Raw genomic sequence first — 21,222 nt, 5'->3', positions numbered from 1 at the left:
TCTATTCTCTATTCTTTCTATACTTCTGTACCTGTTTGAGCTGACGGTTATTTACTCTGCCTATCTGACTACGTCTGCAAATAAAACTGCCACAACCAAGTCGGCAATCTTCTGCTTCTTCAGTTTCTACCTGTATTCCCGACACGTTGAATGTAAAACATCTCGTAGATAACCTGGATTCAGTTGTTGTTTTTCTTTCAAATATATAAAAGAACAATATGGGGAAACAATTTTACACACACCTTGCAGAAAACCAAAAGAAATACGCCATGGTATCCTTTAAATCCCTTTAAATTGTGTAAAGAAAAGTTCATGAGACAGTGGGAAGCGTGTACATAACTGGAGGAGAGAATCGAGAGGACACGTCCGGGTGGTTCTGAAGAAAATGCCAACACAGGCTAGCCAAGGGACGGACTGCTATTCTATCCAAAACAATAAGACAACGAAACAAGAACAACAACAGAACAACAGACCAGGGACGACACGTCAGTGACAGACAGTGAGGAGGTGAAAAAGAGAGGGGGGGGGGTACTAACCTAATGTGACTGTGGGTAAAACCTGGGTCAGAAACAGTTCAAACATACATTAAATCTGGAGCTGACTGAGTCACAGGCAGTTTTGTATTATTGCACAATCCTGTTGAGGATCAGGTGTGGTATTGGGAATAAATGCTGCAGGATTTTCCACTTGCACATGACCCAGAGCTTACGCCGCATGCCTTAAAAGGGAGGAAGAGGAAGGAGGAGGAGGAGGAGGAGGAGGAGGAGGAGGGAAAGAGTGAAATACATGGTTTGGTTACCTTTAATCTGGTTGCTCTCCATATTGCCATCTTGCATTTTACCTATGATGGAAGACATACAAGACAGTAACAACAAAAATAACCAAGGCAGACAAGTCAACAGATTATCAGCACACAGACGACACAAACAGCGAGAACCAAAAAACCACAAACAGGGAGACAGGAAAATGACTTTTAATACAACATCTCTGACAGTCACATAGAAAGGATTCTAAGCGATGCTATGTGACCAAAAGCTGCGTCCACTGTCAAAGTGTTCAAAAAAAAAAAAAAAAAAAGAACTAAAATGAATATTACACTAAGAGTAACTATACTTCTAGTGTGGCGTGCAGATTTCCTTATGATGGAGAATAAAATGGGCCTTTGTGAAATAAAATATTTTGACAGGGAATACACTGAATAAGACATCAAATCATGGCTAATGTTAAAAAAAAATAATAATAAATGCACACGTTGTGCTGACTTCCATTAGCTCGGGTGACATACTGGCACCATGAACACGGGCAATTCCACACGCATCATCAACAACGAGAGTCAAATCGTCAGCTCATAAAATGAGGAACAAGACAAACAGCAGATAGAGCATTAGACCCAACAAACAGTGTACGCAGAGGGAAATCACACCAGCAACACACGCACACGCACACACACACACACACACACACACAACAGCATGCAGAAGAGGGGAGTTCAGAGAGCGCATGCAAGATCACACACTTTTAAGAGGGAGGCAGACTGGAAATATGAACAAGGGAGACAGAGAGGGGAGCGGGTGAGCAAGAGAGAGAGAGAGAGACAGAGAGAGAGAGAGACAGAGAGAGACAGAGAGAGAGACAGAGAGAGAGAGACAGAGAGAGACAGAGAGAGAGAGAGAGAGAGAGCCTGAAGGAAAAGCCTCCTACATGTAGTTACATAAGAACAATTGAAGGGAAAATCGAAACCTAAGTTCAGGGACAATGAATTTATGATGCTGCTGGATTCCGCTCGGAGGTAGTGAACTCATTTCAAATGTACATTTAAGTCACACGGCACTGTTTGTTTAAAATGATACTCTCAACTTTTGGGAAGTCCAGAGGAGCTGCTGAATAACTTTGGAAGAAGCATGAAATACCGGTCAATCTGCAAACTGATAAAATGTCCAATGAACCAAATGTACCCACAGTGATTCCAAAGATATGAACTAAACTGCAGCAACACGGCGAGCGCCAGCATCTCAAAGTTACTATTCTATTGTGTCTAACATTTGCATAGGGCAGAGTGTAGATAGACGTTACGCACTGTTCTGTGCTGTAGACGCAGCAATATACTGGAGTGTTCAAAGCTGTTGGACGTACACGAAGCATCGAAGCATGTGCACATGGAGAATTAATTAGGCGTATTGGCATTTAATAAATAAATACTTATATCGGTACTTTGTTATATTCGGCAAGCAGCTAAAGGTTAGTACTCGTACTTGTCCTTTATAAAAGTGGTATCATTGCATCCCTACTTCTTAACGATAACCAGGCTCCCCAAAGGTACAACACAAATGTACTTACTTTTTGTGTATGGTTTATTAGGAACGTGTGCTTACATTGTGATGATCCCATTATTTGATCTCACTATAATTAGAGTTGCACTTCACCGTTTCAGTGGAAGGCAGTCTAAAGAAACTCTCTCATTGCTTTCTTCCGTAGAAAAATAATCATTGGGGAGATTATTCAGATGGAGCTGGAAGACCAGCGGGTCCAGAGCTGGCTCATTCCACCTCCACTTCCACGCCGCCGAGAGTCACAATAAATGCCGAAGATGACAAATCGCTGCGTTCCAGCGCGGGGCGGCACAAGGTCACCATTACAGCGCAAATCAAGCCCCCCCCCACCCTGAATGCAAACACATCGGGGCTGCTCTCCAAGGAGCCGGAGATAAGAGAGAATCCAGTGCAACAAAGGCTGGAGTTAATCTTTTTACATCTTGTCCAGCTCCTGCAGAAATACAAGATTTGCGGTAAAGTGATCTCAGAGGTCACCTAAATGAAACGACAGAAGGATTTTACTTGCAGTCATCATGAATCTTAGTTGATGACGACAATGAGGTTTGTTAATCATAGCTACTTTAATCTCAACATTTAATTAACTCAATAGCACTATTTGAAGTAAAATCTTGTGTCAGTAAACGCTGAGGGAAGAGCAGGTGAATAATCCAATAGTCACAATATTAATCATCCCAATTTAGCAGATCAAATGCTTCATTCAAAGTAGAATAGAATACACGAGTGGTGTACATATCAAGTATATCTTATTCTATACTACGTTTTGTCTGCATATATTCGAAAAGAAATGGATCAAATGGCACGTCTATTTTTTTTAAGACTATCGTGACTTTGAGCAAAATACAGACTATAATTTGGACGAATTCACAGATGAGAGGCCCTATCGAATTAAAAACATTTTCAATTCATTAATGTTGAGTTTCATTGTTTTGACAGTCTCAAGTCTCTGCATTAAAGGCACGACAAGACAGACAGCAGCCGGCAGCATCAGGAGAAAACACAGGAAACACAAGACCAATTTCTACAACTGAAGATGGCATGCACTGACAGCACGAGAGGTACGAAACAACTGAGAGAGAGAGAGAGAGAGAGAGGAGGTGGAACACAGCACCCACGGTCGGAGGCAGTGAGAGAATGGAGAAGATAGGAGGAGTCAAAGGTCACAACAAGAGAGAGGTCAGAGATCAGAGGTTTTGGTAACCTACCATTAATTAGGCTGGCACTGCCAGGGGCATTAATGCCTGCAGCCCCATCCGTGGCTATTGTTGCGATGGGGTGGATAGGGGGATGGGAGCAGTCTAGCCAGTAAAAAATGAGGGCCGAACATGAATGAAAAAAAACACACATCCGCCCACACACACACACACACACACATACACACACGCAAGTGCACACACAGGACAGTGAACAGAAATAACATGGTTATAGCACGGATAAAGAAATTCAGCATATGCAGACTGCATGTGTGTGTTAATCAAGAGTGTGTATGTCAATTAGTTACAATATTTTGTTCTACTCGATGTACGTAAGTTTAAACAAACAAGTGGACAGACGCGAAACATGAAATCTGAACAGAACATGTAAACAAAGAATATAATAATGAGTGAAACAGAGCTACAATCAAATATTAACCAACTGTATTTTTACTGAAGCGATATTGTTTTTACCATCAGATCACAGTTTGGCCTCATTTTCTTTGTATGCAGTGAATTTAAACCATGTTATTCATGTAATACTTTGAGCATCACAAAATCATAATTTAAGCCAAGAATCAGAAACAAATCAGCTAAAAGATGGAACACAACCAATCTCAAAAGAACCCCCCCCCCTTGTGCAAAACAGATCAAACATACGAGGAAACCATTTATTAGCGAAGGAGAGAATACATATGTACAAACCAGTTAAATGAGATGAAAAATTATTACATTTTAGTCCTTCTTGAAGCAAAAGTTATTGTTTTAAAATCTCAAAAACATTTCCTTTAATCCTTTAATAGCAGTGACATAAACGTTGCTTAGTGGGAAAGTGAAGTTCAGTGGGAATCATTCGGTATTTTTTAGCGTGTGAAAGTTAACATGGGCACTCTGAGCGGAAAATATGTGGAAGATTTAAAATTTCATTTGAAATAACCCTGTTTTATTTAATGACGAGTTTTAACAAACCAGATTCAAAAGGCATATAAAAACTCCTATTTCAGCTTTAGAAAAGTAGTGTACCATTGTAACAACCAATAATATAATAATGTGGGGATTTTACATGTAATAAAGCACAAAACCTAATAACTTGCTAATAGTGTAATACAATATTTGATCCAGTATTGTAATAACTTTTTTTCTAATAATGTAATAAGACATTAAACTGCAGCCAATAATGTAATAATAAAACAAGGATGCATTTCTTGGGAATTAAAAACAGTTTTATTGTGGGTTTTGTGCAGTTTGTGTCTCAAAAATAGGTCTAGTGTCATATTAATATATTGAAAATACAAACTCTTCAACACTTTTTGTCAATCACGGTTTTATTATTAAGTGATTGAAAAAATATTGAGTTAAACTCTTCTGGATTCTGATAATGGGTTTTGTTTTCTCCCGAAACGTTTCCTGAGATATGAACTAAGTAGCCTGTCTCTTTAAAAAAGACCCTGTTGGTATATTACTTCAGTTGTCTCTGTACTGTCTTGGTAGTACATGTCGACACTTTCCTGCAAGCAAAACTTAAACTCGACCTCAGAACTTGTTTCTGTTCATCAGTCTTAAGTGAAAATTCTTCTGAAAGCAACTTAATACATTATCAGCTTTATTACATTCAGAATGGCCAAATATATCACGTTATTATGTTATTGGTGTTTCCATACGTACAACTGTAGGTGATTTAAATCAGCCTCAGTTAAAGTTCTTGCAGTTTGTAACAATTAAACGCTGAACAAATCATCCATCATCAACAGCTAACACTTTGTTCATTTGAATCTGGATACATCCTATAATGTACAGTTTGTCGTTTAAATGATTAAACACTGAGAATAATGCAATTTGCCACCGGGGTACCGCTGAGAAACATTGCACTCATGGTGCAGGTAACCCCAAGGAGACATACAGTATCTGGAAGATGACATGTTTTACTGTTACCTTGTGCAATGTGACGAGTCTGACGCGGCATTGAATAAGAAGCTTCAAAAACATACAGTGTGTTTTTCCATGCAAGCTACTGAGTCATGTGCTTACTGATCCTACAAAACCAAAACATTGCTAAAGGTGAAATATGTAGGCGGGAAAAAAAAATAATACATATGTAAGATGTAAACATCTTAAAAAGGCTTGCACTGTGTGCTCTCTACATGCGCTGTACACCCGCAGACTGTCGCGCTCATGTCATTGTTCTGCACTGCAGCAATAACATGAGTCGGAGAGCCTATTTCCTCTTAAGGCGTTCAGCAGGTATATGAAAAGAGTAGTGATGCCGAGTGCCAGCGAGTTAGTTTGATGAGTGCAGTGCCTGTTAAAGGGGGAGAAGATTATGCGCCGTGAAATGTGTCATCTGTCAACACTTAAAAAGATGCAGTGTCGTGATCATGAGGCTTCTCTTTTTAAGTGTAACTGGAGCAAAGATGCTGGGCTACGGGGAGGGGAAAGAAGGGGGTCTACTGGGAATCGCTATGGGGTTGAAAGGTCAAGAGGATCAAATACCACTCCCAGGGGTCAGAGAAAGGTGATACTCTACCTGTATTCTGGTGTCCGTCTTCCACTGCCCCTCCTTCGAGGCGAATTTGGAACGATAAGAGAGTAAGGACAATGATGCACCCGAACCCACAGAATCTGCATACTGCAGCTCACAACTGTACCACCAATACTCATCTCACACAGTAAATACACACAGGCTCTGTTACACAAATACCTACAAAGGGTTCATACAGATGAACCCATTTTATTTTACTATTCAGAACCCTTCTCATAACGGTTAAAAACCAACAAAAAAATAAAAACATTACGCAGGCTTTCAGCACATAAAGGAAACAGGCTTGTTTTAAAAGGTACGTTGCTGGGCAACACTGACAAAAACAAAAACAAAACAAAAAAGCAAAAAAATTACCTCAATACTTCTGAAACGACGATTGTTTGTGTAAATAATGATGGTTACCTTTCTTTTCTTTCTTCTCCTCCTCCTCCACACTGGCCCCCAGCAGGGTGAAGATGATTCCAGTCTGAGAGTTGACACCGACAGCCGTCACCACCATGCGCCCTGACCCCTCCATTACGTGGGTCCCTGAGGAGAGCGTGTCACATTGAAATAGTCTCCCTCTAGATTTCACCCGAGAGTGGCTTTCAAGCATGTTTTAGGACATTGTTTTCACTTTTAAGATTTAAATTAGTAATGGTCGCTCCCTGTCATTTGTATGCACAAAAATATGTTGGAAAATGTGAAATTTACCAAAATCACACAGAATTCTGCATTTTTAGCCAAAAGGTGGGATATCTAAACAGGATCAACAGGTCACTGGTTTTCTGTACGGGAAAAAAAAAACTGACAATACAGGAGCTCCTTTTAATTCTTCGTAAAGCAAAGTGAATTGCCCGGTGTTTGAATGGTGCTTGCCTTGCCTTGCCTTGCCATATGATTTACTGTAAAGTACATTACATTTGGAAAGATAACTTGCACTAGACAGAACAAAATGTGTCTAGAAGTTAACAAATGTGGTAATTTGTCCTATAATTCAAAGAAATTCCCTCTGAGATTCTTAAAGATTTTGCATTCTATTCTATTGTATTCTATTGTATTCTAGACAGTCCATGAAATCCGACCTGAACAGTGATATTAACCCTAATTTGCCACCACCATCTCAATAGGCTTCAATTTGACAAGGAAAACAGCATCCAGTTATATACATAATACCAAGGAAGAAATAAAGCCGAACAGTTATCTGATTTATTACAACATGAGCATGTTGACAGCAGAACTCAATCTACAGCACGACACAGAGGCGGCGTCCATTTAAACGTGGACATGCATTAGACGCATGCAGCTCATTTCTAATGCAGCCACGCCTGCGATCTGGTCCGGGGACCTACTTTCTCTTTAATTTGTTCTGTCACATGCAGAACCACATATCATGTTGGATCAAATGTGGCCAACAATGAGGTCAGGTTGCATGTTTAATTAACTCCTTCTGAAGGAGAAAGCTTCAGCTTTAATATGTTTTAAATGCTCCACGAGGACTTAGTTTGCACAGGCTGATGTCAGCGGGTTACAGACAGATGAACATGCGGCGATAATAAGCAAGATGCGAAATTACTAGATATCGATGTTCATCACAGATAAATTGTTTTTTTTTAAATACATTATTAATGAATAGGCTGCAAAGATACTTGTGAATCATGAAACCCTCTTTAATAACACAATCTTATTTATTTATTTTTTTACAAATGTGAAAATGTTCAGGTTTCCTTAATCTTGCCTGAAAGTATTTTCTTCAACTGTTAATCTGCTAATTTATGAGATTGTAGCTTGCAGTTGTTCGACTGATAATTGTTCCAAAGATTCACAACTCTGTAACCACCTCTTAAACAAATAAATGTATAGTTTGATGAAAAACTCTGAACATCTTTACTTTTAAAAGAACAGAGCAATTGATAATGTTAAACTGTAGTAGTTTACTTAAAGCTGTTGACTATACTGATAACCAATCGGAGGGTAGAAGCACGCATTAGAAGTGATATGATTTGAAATCAGTGAAGCGAAAACCTCAAACATTAAAGTTACAAGTCTAAATTTAATTGAATATAACCTCTCTTTGAATCTGATGTCCAAATAGGGAAGTAAAAAATGTGTCACTGTACAAATTAGAAGAAGACTGCTTTCGACTAGTGCATTTCTATATGCACACCCACACACACACACACACACACACGCACACACACGGAAAATCATTAACCTTTGCGAGAGTAAGTCAATGCGGGTGAATATGAAGCTAATTAAGAAAGGCAAGAAAAAGGCACCCAGCTAATTATCCAGAGGAAAAAAACATTAAGATGTGGGATGAGATTAACCCACATTTCTGTTATCACTGATATTCTGCATTTCTAAGAATCCCACAGATTCTGGCAATCTCTGCAGGAACAAACGCAGAAACCAGTGAAGGGGAACACAAGATGTAAAAACGTGTTTTAAACTGTCAAGAAGGTTTATTGTCACAGATTTTACTATTTCATAAAATACTCTCTGGTAAATGATGGAAATGCTTCATCAAATGTAAGAGCTTCGATATTTCTCTGAAGCGTTCAAGTTAACATTAGCATTACTTTACATCAGGCGGGTCAAACATAAATATAAAACCCATCCCAAACAAACTGTAGAAAAAATCAGAGAGGACATTGATTTTTGGACGTTGGATTGTGTTTTTTAAACATTTCACTGTATTTTGCAATAGAAGGTTTCATTAAATCTGGCTTCATGTTCAGATTGTTGTATAGTTTAGAAGTAATTGTTAGTTTTTTTTGTGAAAATCTAGATATTTTCAACACCTATAGCTGGCTCCACAACAAAACAAGCTTCAAATTATAGATTACTATTGCACTATTTTAACTGTCCAATGCAATTGAGCTGTGTGTGACCTCTGAACTAAAATGTGTTTTGACAACCTGCTTTAAACTATAACACAAAGTCATCATCAATAACAGTTTTAGAGGAAGTAGCGTTGTTTTGCTCCCTAAATATACAAATTAGCATTTGTATATATTCATTTGAAGGGTTCACAATTAATTTAGCGCAAAGTACTGGTGCAGGATGAAAAGTCTGCCTCAGCTGGTTGTAAATTAAGGAAATCAGAAAATCGTAAAAATACACTAAGCACGTGCAGGGAGCATGGACGTACCGGACAACAGCATGGGGTCTTTGTCTGCAGCCTTCTTGACGTGGTCGGACTCTCCAGTCAGTGAGGACTCATCAATCTTCAGGTCGTTACCCTGAATCAACACGCCGTCAGCGGGAAGCAGATCACCTGAAACAGTACAGACGGATGATGAGCTGCAGGGCTAAAGAAGAAAACTGGTACGATGGCTCCAGATGTGTTCGACAGCTGTCCAGTAATCTTGGTAAGGGCATGTATATACAGTATATCTGAAAATTACTTTTATTATTATAGGCTTTATTACATCTGAAATGTTCAATTTCTTCTCGTTATTGGTCATTGTTACATTATTGGTTGGGTTTATCAATTGTTACCTCACAAAACGTAGTGTTTCACAGTGGGGGGAAAAAAGTGGTTGAAGAGAAAATATAGTCTTTATTTACTTATTCACTGAACTCAGACTTTAGAGAAACCTAATCAGATTTAATCACGACTGAGAAAAACTCAGAGGAACAGTAGCTCATAAAGATCACGTTAAAAATGGCTTTTTTATCATGAGATAATTCTTATTAAGCAAAATTCAAGTCAACTTCAATCTCATTCCTCGATAGTAGTGTTATATTTTTATGGTACCCTTTGGGAAAACTTGTTTTCCACCTCTGGCTTAAGTTGTTTAAGGTGGGCTTTATAACTTCAGTCTTCTGAAAATGAGAGGAGTTTTCCAATTGCACCTTAGGAACCATGAATATAGTGTACATCCAACAAAATCAATAACAATAAATCATAACTCTATTTATAGGGCAAATTTCTTTACATAAAATGCAGCTCAATGTTATTAAAAAAAGAGATGAAGAATTAAAAGAGATAAACGTTAAAAGTAGACTAAAACACATGTCATTATGAAAGAAGACAATCACATGCAGAAAGGAAGATCCCAATTTAAAATCAAGTTCAAAATATAAACAATAAAACTAAATATGGGGGAATATAAAAAGACAAGTTAACGGTTCAAATAGAAAAGGTTTTAAACTGCTTCTTAAAGCTTCATAACAGATAGCAAATATAAAATGGTGGATAAAACAGATTCATCTTTCTTTATGTGTTTCATGATGGAAACTTTGAAAGTAGTTTGTAGAATGTTTTTGTCTGGTAGTCAGAAATGTATGACTGTGCTTTATAAACAAAATAGTAAAACAGGTGATATATGTATGTGAGATGCAAAATTGTAGTTTCCACAGTGGCTTTAGGTAATCCATTGAACTAACCAAGGTTGGGAGATCTTATCGATCTTCCTGCACCCACCATATTTGATCTGTGCGATGTCCCCCACCAGTATGTCGGACACGGGAAGCTGTATGACCTGGCTGCCGCGCACCACCTGGAACTTCTGCTCCTGCTCAATGCGGCTCTGCAGCCCACGGAACTGCTTCTCCTTGGACCAGTCGTTGAAGGCCGTCACCAGCACCACGCAGACTACAGACAACAAGATGGCGGCGCCCTCAATCCAGCCGGCGTCGGCCTCGCCTTCGTCCTCCACTCCGCCCGCCGCCGAGCCACAAGCTGCAGGAAGGAGAGACAAGATTAGAATATGTGCTCTGTACTCTGTTTCCTCGAACTGTACATGAAGACAGACACTTTTACACCGAGTGGAAATGTCATCATAAATCTGGTACAAAGAGATGCCATCGAGGCTCACGCTCACACTGAAAAGCTGAAGACAGCTGTGACCGTGATTTTACTCGATGTAAATAAACCACAGCCGATATGAGAAAGTTCAAGCTGCTGACTCTACTTATCGCCTTAATAATATAAAATATGAACCATTTGTATCGTATTTTGAAATACAGGTACTTCAAAAGCTCTGCTTCAGCATTCGCTCAAAGAAAAAAGCAATGAAAAATGTATTAATCAGAAGCCAGAGCGAAACGCTTTGAAGCAGGCGGCTGTTTGGACGAGACACTGAATACTTTCACAAAACTAGAGCTACACTCGGTAGAGCAAACCTTTGCCAACGCCACATTTCTTTGTGGAACCAAGTTAGCATTACATACATACACACACACACATACAAACCAAAAGCAGGGCGACATGGCTTGGTTTTTAGCGCAGTTGTCTCCCATTCAGAAGGTTGCAGGTTCGATTCCCATCTCTGCCTGCCTACATGCCAAAGTGTCCTTGGGCAAGACACTGAACCCCAAACTGCCTGGGTGAATGCAGTATGGGACTGAGTGGTTGGAGGTGGACGGAGGGGCCGATGGCACTGATTGGCAGCCTCACTTCCGTGAGTCTGCCCCAGGGCAGCTGTGGCTACATACGTAGTTTACCACCACCAAATATGGAGTGAATGAATAAAGTAATGTAAAGCGCTTTGAGTCTCCTAGTAAAAATAAAGAAACAGGCTGGACTGACCAGCTCACCTGCATTTTACTGACTGTGCACCGTCAGACCAGAGTACATTTAGGAATAAAACGAGGTCTACTCTCAGTCTTGCATGTGCTGCCTCATGTAATACTCTGGGAGCCATTTTGCTCCTCCTACACTCCCACACTCTTGGCCAGCTACCTTCGAAAGCCCACTGAGGAGTGATTTGCTCTCAGCTGAGGAGCTTTTGCAGCTCACGCAGGAACCAGCACACAAAGCGTAACATGAGGTGTTTTTGGGGACGGACAGTTTGAGGTATTTTCAAAAGAGCAGGTTTCCTCTCCTCCTCAGAGAGTGTTGCTCCTTTTATGTGTTTGCATCATCAAAGGGAAATTTAAAATGACGTAACACAACACAAGCAGAGCTTAAAATTATTCACAGGCTTGTATGTTGCTTTCTGATGATCTGAAGTCAATTGACTTGGATGTGTAAAGGCAAATCAAAGATTAGAGTTTGATTTGATTATAGTAGTTTTAGTATTTAGTGCAAGCATTAGTGCTTTTCACAATGGTGCTTTTCAGATTAAAGACATGGGCATATTAGCAGGCCTTTTTATGTGAAGACTGCAGAAAAATACAACAGAAACCTTATAAATACAAATGAGAAGTTAATGTCTCAGTGTTCAAAAAGATCCTGAATATAGTGATACAGCATCCACAATCTACATTTTAAGGCATGCAAGAGGGACAGTAAAAAAAAAAAAGGGACTTAAAAAGATAAATGGCCAATTGTATAACATAGACCCACTTCAAAAGTTTTTAGAATTACATAAATGTCCACTTTTATGATCTAATTAAACTAAGAGCTACAGTTTAATGAGATTGACTGGAACATGAATAAGTGTTTCAATTATGGATCATTGCAATTTTTATTATATAAATCCAGAAAAGAAACATACCAACCCAAGTCTACAAAAAATTGCGCACATCCAGTGTAAACTGCATTTACCAAATCGAATATGACCAAAATAAGAATATATCTTTTGAACATTCAGAAATCGAAATCAAATTTTTCAGAGGACATGAGTTTTCAGTCTTCTGTGTGTCATACTCAGTGTCATGCAAAATGCAACTGAGAAGTAGGATTTTAAACCTTTGAGAAGCTTGTAATACAGTCGAAATTCATGGTGCCCACCCGATATATTGGATTACTGAGGTTGGAGGATTTGATTGGAGGAGGACTGCTGATTGGCTTAGCTCCGCCCACAATCTGAGGCCATTTAAACAGCTCCAGCAGACTCCTCATGGCAGCTAAGGTGGAAGGTGTCTGCTCAGTCTGCCTTGAGAACCTTGGTGTGGGTTTGGACTTGTTAAAGTGATCTTTTGAACTTGGCTCCACTAGTATCTTTGAGAGTGTGAATTTTAGTTAAACGTTAGTCCAACAGTTTGGTGAAGGTACCAGCTGTTTCGTTCTGAGTTAATTAGGTATTTTGTTTGTTTCCATTTTGCCACGTGTGTGTATAGCAAATTTGTGTTGTTTGAACCTTTAGTTAACGGCCTTCTGGTGAAGAAACTGCCTTTTTGTTATACTGTATGAAATCAATCCTTCTACAGTTAGTATTGGGCATTACCTGTCCTTGGTTATGTTATTGTGTCTTGGGTCACTGTTTGATTATTTTAAACCTGAGAACTACTAATAAAGCCCTCACTTCACCCAAACTCACCAGGTGAATGTTACTTCCCACACCTACACCTTCTCCTAGCAGAGCCGGGTCGTAGCATGCTTAAAGAATTTGCAACCGTATACACAGGCTGGCATGACTGTCAGATCCTGCCGAATACAGTAAGCTTCTCAACTTCAAAAAAGCACTTTTTTCCCTCTAAAGCAGGGGTGGGCACTCCTGGTCCTCGAGGGCCGCAGTCCTGCATGTTTTCCATGTCTCCCTGCTCAAACCAACTGAGTTGTCATGATGAGGCTCTGCAGAAAGCTTGATAACGAGCCAATAATTGCTATCAGCTGTCTAGATGTGAGGACACATAGAAACCGTGCAGGACTGCGGCCCTCGAGGACCAGGAATGCCCACCCCTGCTCTAAAGTCTAACCTGATGAGTTCAGTCTGTTCCACTTTGCTGCTGCAGCATCAGAAGTAACAGAGTGTGGTAGCTGTCCGTGGTGCTGAATGCACTGCTCTGTATTCAGACATGACCTTTTTTTTTTCTCTCCATGTGCACGAGTGTGTGTTTTCCTCTCCTCCTCAGAGATGCACACGCCATCATGAGGCACATCTGGAACTGTCCGTGGTGCTGAAAAGCCCTCGGAACCGGCTGAGTACATCAGAAACAAAACTTTCACAACCAGATAACATTAAATTGGAAAGATGAACATCGAAAACTCTGTGTGTGTGTGTGTGTGTGTGTGTGTGTGTGTGTGTGTGTGTGTGTGTGTGTGTGTGTGTGTGTGTGTGTGTGTGTGTGTGTGTGTGTGTGTGAATAGCGTCCTCATTCAACTGCAGTCAGGCCGTTTCATATGTAAATGAGAATTAAGTCGCCCCACCAGCTTCTATTTATGGACCACTGAGCTTTTTTTGACCTACTACAATGAACAAAACCAACAATGAGAGATGTGTGCTTGTCTATGCATTGGGTGTTTGTTTGTGTGCATGGGGGGGGGGGGGGGGGGGTTCATTGGTTCCGTGTGTTGTCTGTTTTTGGCACTCTGGGAAAATGCTGGACCACAACATCAAAAAACAGGATTTTAAACCAATATGTTTTTATATGCCAATATCAGCTCCTCACAGATATTTAAGTTGTGTTTCAGTGTGTTTTTTATTTCTCTTGCATGGAGTTTGAAAACATTTTGCTTATCAAAGATGTCATTTATGAAGCAATAAGCTTTGAATTCACTGTTATTTTATATGCAGAATTCCTGTTTTGAGATAGAAAACTGAATATATTGTGTATATAATATATGCAGTGCTTATAAAGTAAACTTGAGACAGTAAATTCAGTTGTATATATTTTTGTAAGAAATCTCACATGTTCAAGTTGCCAGATATTCAGATCATTTAGTGTCAGCTAATGTGTTCTCTTATATGCAGTACAATTAGACAGCGTTCATTGATCTGAGTATTTTGACTACACCACATTCATATCTGTCTAATTCACTCCAGTAGCCATATGCATTCATATCTGTACGAGCTGATATTCTGATTTGCATTCAAATGTATTCATATCATTCAAATGTGAGGAGGAATCTCGCATACTGGCACTCTTCTTGTGCCTGAAGTTCGGAGGAAGCTTTATTATGTATCTGCAGATGGACACACTTATTAGCTTCATGATGCCTCTGGCGTCTCTCGGCTTTATTCGGATTTGGTGATGCGGAGAGCTCATTCATAAAGCCGAGCAGATCAAACAACTCGGGGGGGCGTAGGTAGGAATGCTTCTGCGATCAACAAATCTGAATTAACCGGAAACTTTACAAAGGAACCATTTGGCTGATTGAGTGAATCGCACATTTAGTCCTCCATGGCATCTAGTCCACGTTAATCAACAAAAGAAAATATATTACTTTACATATTTATTGAATCTAGAATGCAAATATGAAAACTGTGGGTATGTCTCGCTTCAGTTTTTCACTCTTATATTGATAATCGGTGGCGCTTGCAGGAAAAGTGAATTCCATCACCGTGATAGCACTGGGAGCAATGACTGATGTTGCTGACTCAGCACCTCGTTATGATCTCTGTCTTCATTTCCTGTTTCACAGCTCACAGAGCTGATGTATGGGCCCTTGGAGCTCAAGGTTATTTCTCTGCTCAACACCTCATTAACCTTCTCGGTACCTTTCATGCACACATTTGACACGCTCAAAACGGGCACACTGTTGCGTGAACGCACACACAGGAATTTGCCCATGCGCTCATTATAAGTCACTTGGCTTCTTGAGGCGGGTCGTAAACAAAAGCGCGACCTGCCTCACCAATTTAAAAAGTGTGCATGCACGCAGGTGTGCAATGTCAGAGGAAGTGCAATTGTGAAGCTCAGACGTCTCATGTGTTTGTGCAAGTGTGTGTGTGTGAGTCGTTATCGCAAATGACGGTGAGTAAATTTTACAAGATGTCCCGTCACCGGAGCTGCTTTACTCACACTCTCCGTTGCTCTGTCCAGGCGGGTGATAGAAAGAGAGGCCAAGGGAGATCAGGGCAGCGATCTCCAGGATGATGAGGGTGACATCCTGCAGGGCCTCCCATACCAGCTGCAGAAAGGTTTTTGGCTTTTTTGGAGGTATGAGGTTTCTACCATACAGTTCTTTTCTCTTGTCAAGGTCTGGTTGGGCGCCTGCGAGACCTGAGGAGGAAGGAGGGAGAAAACGTGAGTGCGGCAAGCCAAGGGCATCGCCATGAAATGATCATACGCATCCACCTAGCTGTATCATTTTCTCTATCAGACTTACGGCTGCACAGAGCTCGAGTCAATTCCAGGTAGCAATGAGTAAAGGCAGGGTGCAGCCCGGCCAGAGAGACAGACACACACACTCACATTCATAGATATGAACACTTTTAGAGTCATAAATTTACTTCAAATGCATGTTTTTGGACTGTGGGAGGAAAAAGGAGTATCAGAAAACAAACCCTGCACATATGCTAATGACAAACAGAAGAATTTAATATGATTATCTACACTGATAGTCTGCAACCTGCAGTAGAAATCAAATAGAAAAGCAAATTGTATATATACGTATATTTTTATTATTTCTTGCAGAGCAGCCAGTTTTCCTTATCTTGACACACATAAGAATGGTTTGGTATTTTGTCACTTAATAAATAAAATATGTGTCACATCCTTTTAAATAACCTGCCTTGTTTCCAGAAGTATTTTTTTTATTGGAATAAAAAATAATCGACTGTATGTGGGCATGTTCATTTTCTTTTACTTCCAAAAACACTGGCATGTTGGAAAGAAATTCCAAATAGCTAAAACTGTGGTGACAGCTGGAAACATCCATTCGTCCATACTCTATACAGCTTTAACCAATTAAGGGTTGCACAACACACCCTGGTGGGGTCGCTAATCCACCGCAGGGCAAAAACAGAGAGACCGACTGTCACTTACAGTGGCGTTTATGGGCATCAGTTAACCTCACACGCATGTTTTTGAGTACCCTGAGAAAACCCAATATTCACTTTTTTGGCTGTGTAGTTTGCAGAAAACTTATGCTTGCAGCCTGTTTTCATACTATCAGCTGTAATATACCCTAGAACTAAGTCACTTTCACTCAGAGCAACGTGGTATAGATATTTTGAAATGAGGTTGTAGGGATGTAACCCCAATCTTGCAAGTCATTTGTCAATATCCATCTGCATCATCTTTCCATCTTTACTGCGAGTGGCCCAGTTGTTCCATTGGGTCATATTCCAAACCCAAGGTTGGTGGTTCAATCCCTCATTGATCCATTGTTGGTTCTTCCTATCACTGTGAATCATAATCTACTAAACGTTGAATTGTTCACCCACTAACACAGAGCGTGAGCTGGGTTTAGACCAGGGGGCTGTAATCTGTGGCTCTGGACCCACATGGAGCCCTTCGGCATGTAGTAGCTCAATAAACAATTTACCTTAATTTTTTATTGTTTTGACACAACAAAGTCACTCTTGCCTAACAAGGGCTCTCGAAAAATGGCACAATAACTAAAAAAACAACAACAACAAAATGCTAAACCCACAAGAGATGTAAAAACTCAGTTTGAAATTACTTGAATTTCTAAAACAAAAAAAACTAAGAAATTGGAGAAAAAAATTCTAAACTGTTTTAAAAAAGAGCCAAAATGGTTTAAATACCTAAAATGTAAAAATAAATTGTCACAAAAATGCAGAAAAACGTGGGTGAAACCACTAAAATCCATTACAAAACAGCTGAAATGTACTTAAATGTTTACCATCATGTTTACATAATTAAAAAGTTCAAATGCAATATAAGATACAGTTTTTGTATGTAAATCAATGTATGAAATGTTATAAGCAGCTCCTAAATTTAAAGGTTGGACAAGTTTTGTGACACTTAAATTTGATTTGGTGGCAAAAAAACGGTTCTATTGGTCACAAAGGTTGTAGACCTCTGATTTAGACTGTCATGAGACCTTATGAGCAAAACGTCGAACCCTAAGTTGCTCCCAATCGGGGTTGAGCATGTTGCATGGTGTTTGCGTATGAGCATGAGCGAATGTGACCAACACTTTGAGGAGCATTGGGAAGTGAGAACACATTTAACATAACAGTTAAGTCTATGTAAGAGCCTGTGGGTAGTCATCATCCCAACAAATAAGAGGCACTAAACGCTCTGCAGAACAAACAAAGTGAAACTGAAATGTTTTCACAGCTTCTCAGACACTTATTGTTCACAGCACGTATCTTTATAATCAATCCTTTTCTCGAATTCCTCTTCTGGTGCAGTGTCTTTTTCCTCACTCTCAAACCAGATATAAACCGACTCTAATTACCAGTTGGAGCCCTGGTGGGCCACAGCTCTGTGTTCCTTATATAACTCTGAAAAGAGAAACGAGTGCCCAATGCTTTGACCTCATCCACCTCCTCATACACAATGAACCGTTGTACATAAATATCTTTGGCTCTTTTATGTGAAGAACTTTTTTCTGGCTCGAGGCTCCACTTAATTTTAGAATACTGTTCAGAAAATTATTTTCGTACAGGAGGTCAGATTCCATGCAAAGAAAGTGGAGGATTTAGAATAACCTAACAGCCTATATATAGAGGGTCATGTTCAACAGTACATTGAGTATAGATTCAGATGAGATCCCTCGATACGGTGGTGGTTCTCTATTTTCTGTAACAGTACATGCTTTATTTAAACATGATTTTATTTGTGACTGAAAGAGTTCCAGATAGTACAAGTACATGAGCGGGACTGCTTATAAGAGACAGTTTGGTAGAGAAGTGAAAGAGATGAAGTTGAGATCATTTAGTAAGTGGAAGACTGTAGATATGTGGTGAGAATGAAGCTGCCAGACAAGAGGAGAAGAGGAAGGCCAGTGAGGAGGTTGATGGAGGCAGTGAAGGAGGAATCAGGAGACAAACAGCCTGTTAAACAACTGACTGAATTATGCGTTTCTAATATATTTTAAAAATATAAAGACAAGTGTGAACAGGCACCAAAAGGCTTTCACTCAAACCAGTTCGTGAAGTGGTTACGGTTGCATCTGATCACATCGGATTCATAATGTGAACAGCAGGCGTTGCAAATGTGCTCCGGGATAGTGGCATTGATTGAAAGTATGTCACACATAAACGTCAACAGTGCACATAGTGTTTTCGTTTAAGACAATGAGCCGGTCTGCTTTATACAATCTTTCCAACTCTCCAAAGAAACTATGGAAAAGAGCATTGATGTCCAGACTAGGGGTCTGCAGAGACACAATGCCTTATAGCGACCTGGGCAGAGGGAACCGTCCAGGCCCAGCTGGATGGCTCATATCGCAACTGGGCCGAAGTGACGTAGACGTAATGATACAATCCAAACTCAATTATAGACGGTCTCACCACATGTGATCAGATCACCCAAATCGCATGTTACTGCCAGGTGTGAACAGGACTAATAGGGGTTGGAAGATGTTGATGGTTTTGGAGATGTAGTGATTAGTACTCTTGGCTCATAGTGCGATTCCTCCAGAATGAGCTAAAAACTCTCTCATTCTCATGACCTGCCATTGTCATAGCTCATCAGTGACTGCAGAGCCATCAACCCACAACCCTGAGTTGGATTAAGTGGTGTAGAAGATGGATGGATAACTGGGTTTGAGTTTCTATTAAATGGGATTAATCTTAAACCGAACCCTCCGATGTCAGCTTGTTTAATGTGGTTTATTCATGGTGACTTTCAAGATAATAAAATGCCTGTTTTGGTTATAAACCGTTGGTAGGAATCGGAGTGCAACTGTCTGTTGAATTGTTTTTATGTCTTGGACAGATGAATGTATTGTCCCCTTATTATGAATAAAGCAACTTCACCAGCAGACTGGACAAGTATTATGCATCTCGAGTAAAATATATGCAAATGTGTGAGTTCACTCTCAAGTATGAATGGAACAACACAAAAACAATCCTTTCAAAACAAGAGCAACATTTTCATGAAGGACCGAGATCAACTAATAAAGCTATGTGGTTGTGTTCATCCTGAAATCACTTCCAACCACTTTTCTCTTTTTTTGTATTTCAGTGAACAAAGCGAGCTGAGGGCCTCCATGCAGTGTAACCTCCACACGGCGGTTATTCAAAAGACACGTGCGGTGTGAACAGACCCGCAGCAGGCTCGGTCTGAATGAGGTGTGAGTTTTGCACGTGTTGTGGTCATAATAAAGTTCTCCCGGTGTCAGCCTGCCTTTCAAAAGCGAACTCTAATGAAATGCAAAAGCTGACAGACGACGACTGGTGCGCTGCCAACGTGGTCCAGGTGGAGCTCACTCCCCACAATTTACAGTCGGGGAGTGTGAGTACGGAGACACAAATAGCTTCTCAGTGTCACTGCGTGGATCAAAGTCTCACGCTGCACCAAATGTTGTGTACTGAGCAGTTAAGGACAAATATGTCGACTGTTACATGCAGTCAGTGGCTTGTTTCTGCACCGCAGTCAGACTTGACTTGACAGGTGTTTGGATTTGACTCTGTTTTTGTAAAGCCACTGATGAATTAATGAGTGACTAAGCTGCAAAACTGCATTGACTTGATTTCACTGAATAGATTCAGTCAGTATCTGTTGGTTTTATCGTCCACCACAGCGATGAGTGATCTTCAGGTACATAAATTAATTTAAAACATAAACTTCTTGGAGAAAGGATATAGTATGCGTGATCAAACCAGTAAAAAAATAAGTGAATGTGACTTTTGAGCAAAGAGAATTCATAATTTTATTTTTTTTTCCAAGTGTTTTGACCAATATTTGTTTTTGTGACTTAAAAAAGTGCAGTGGGGTTGGGATGTAGTTATTTATATATGTCATATTTCCTGTAGGTTTTCACAAGAAATATTTCTAATAGAAGGATGAATTAAGAATAAAACTAAGTTATGCGATTGTATATGATAGAAATAATATAATCATGAATAAAATAACACATTTTTAGAACTAAAGGTCTTGAAAACATCATGAAAACAAAGTAAAATGAAAAGAAATGGGGAATAACCATAAACATGGAAGGTATGACAATTTCAGGCATATTTAAGAAAATATTTAACTCACTCTTCTTATAATGCTTTTGAATCCCTATAGCCTTTAATGGGAAATTGCACTGGAGGTCAAACCTGAACTAAACTTTGCTGCGTAGCATGTTTTGGTTAAAGTCGCTCAAATGGCAGTGAGAGGGACATTATATCTCCAAGTGATGAAAACCTTTCAGCAGATCAGTGGATACTGACCAGAGGCAATGGATCCTTCTGAAAAGTCATGACCTGCTTACTGCTCCCGTGTTTGGAGTTTTATTGCGTCTTCCACGCTCCTTTTTATTAATCAGGAATGCTAAATGTTATTTCATTGCTGCCATAATTGAAACTCAGTTGAGACAATTGGGCAATTCTGAGGTTTAGAAAAACGGAATGAATTTTGAAACACAAATCTTTCAAACCACAGTCTGAATTTTGAGAGTAGTCATTCTTGCCGGAACGATGCTCTGACAATAGGTGAC

General features: G+C 39.8%; 1 protein-coding gene across 7 annotated transcripts in view; it reads right to left on the bottom strand.

The window, feature by feature from the left end:
• The window catches only part of atp2b2 (ATPase plasma membrane Ca2+ transporting 2), a gene marked incomplete at its 3' end in the record, with an annotated part of 86,891 nt that overhangs the window by 37,100 nt on the left and 28,569 nt on the right, over positions 1-21,222 (bottom strand). For 2 of the 7 annotated variants that reach the window (XM_080461181.1, XM_080461182.1), the window contains exons 2-8: positions 15,681-15,881; positions 10,474-10,731; positions 9,196-9,321; positions 6,465-6,590; positions 6,048-6,080; positions 3,536-3,628; positions 800-841 (exon numbers count right to left, since the gene is read on the bottom strand). In XM_080461181.1, the coding sequence (XP_080317307.1) occupies positions 800-841; positions 3,536-3,628; positions 6,048-6,080; positions 6,465-6,590; positions 9,196-9,321; positions 10,474-10,731; positions 15,681-15,881 (879 nt within the window). The remainder of the gene's footprint in view (positions 1-799; positions 842-3,535; positions 3,629-6,047; positions 6,081-6,464; positions 6,591-9,195; positions 9,322-10,473; positions 10,732-15,680; positions 15,882-21,222) is intronic. The other 5 variants (XM_080461185.1, XM_080461187.1, XM_080461183.1 and 2 more) reach the window with 4 other exon arrangements.

Source organism: Lipophrys pholis (assembly GCF_963383615.2).
Source record: "Lipophrys pholis genome assembly, chromosome: 4".
In the NCBI taxonomy this organism is placed as follows: Eukaryota; Metazoa; Chordata; class Actinopteri; order Blenniiformes; family Blenniidae; genus Lipophrys; species Lipophrys pholis.
This window is presented reverse-complemented; position numbering and strand designations above follow the sequence as displayed.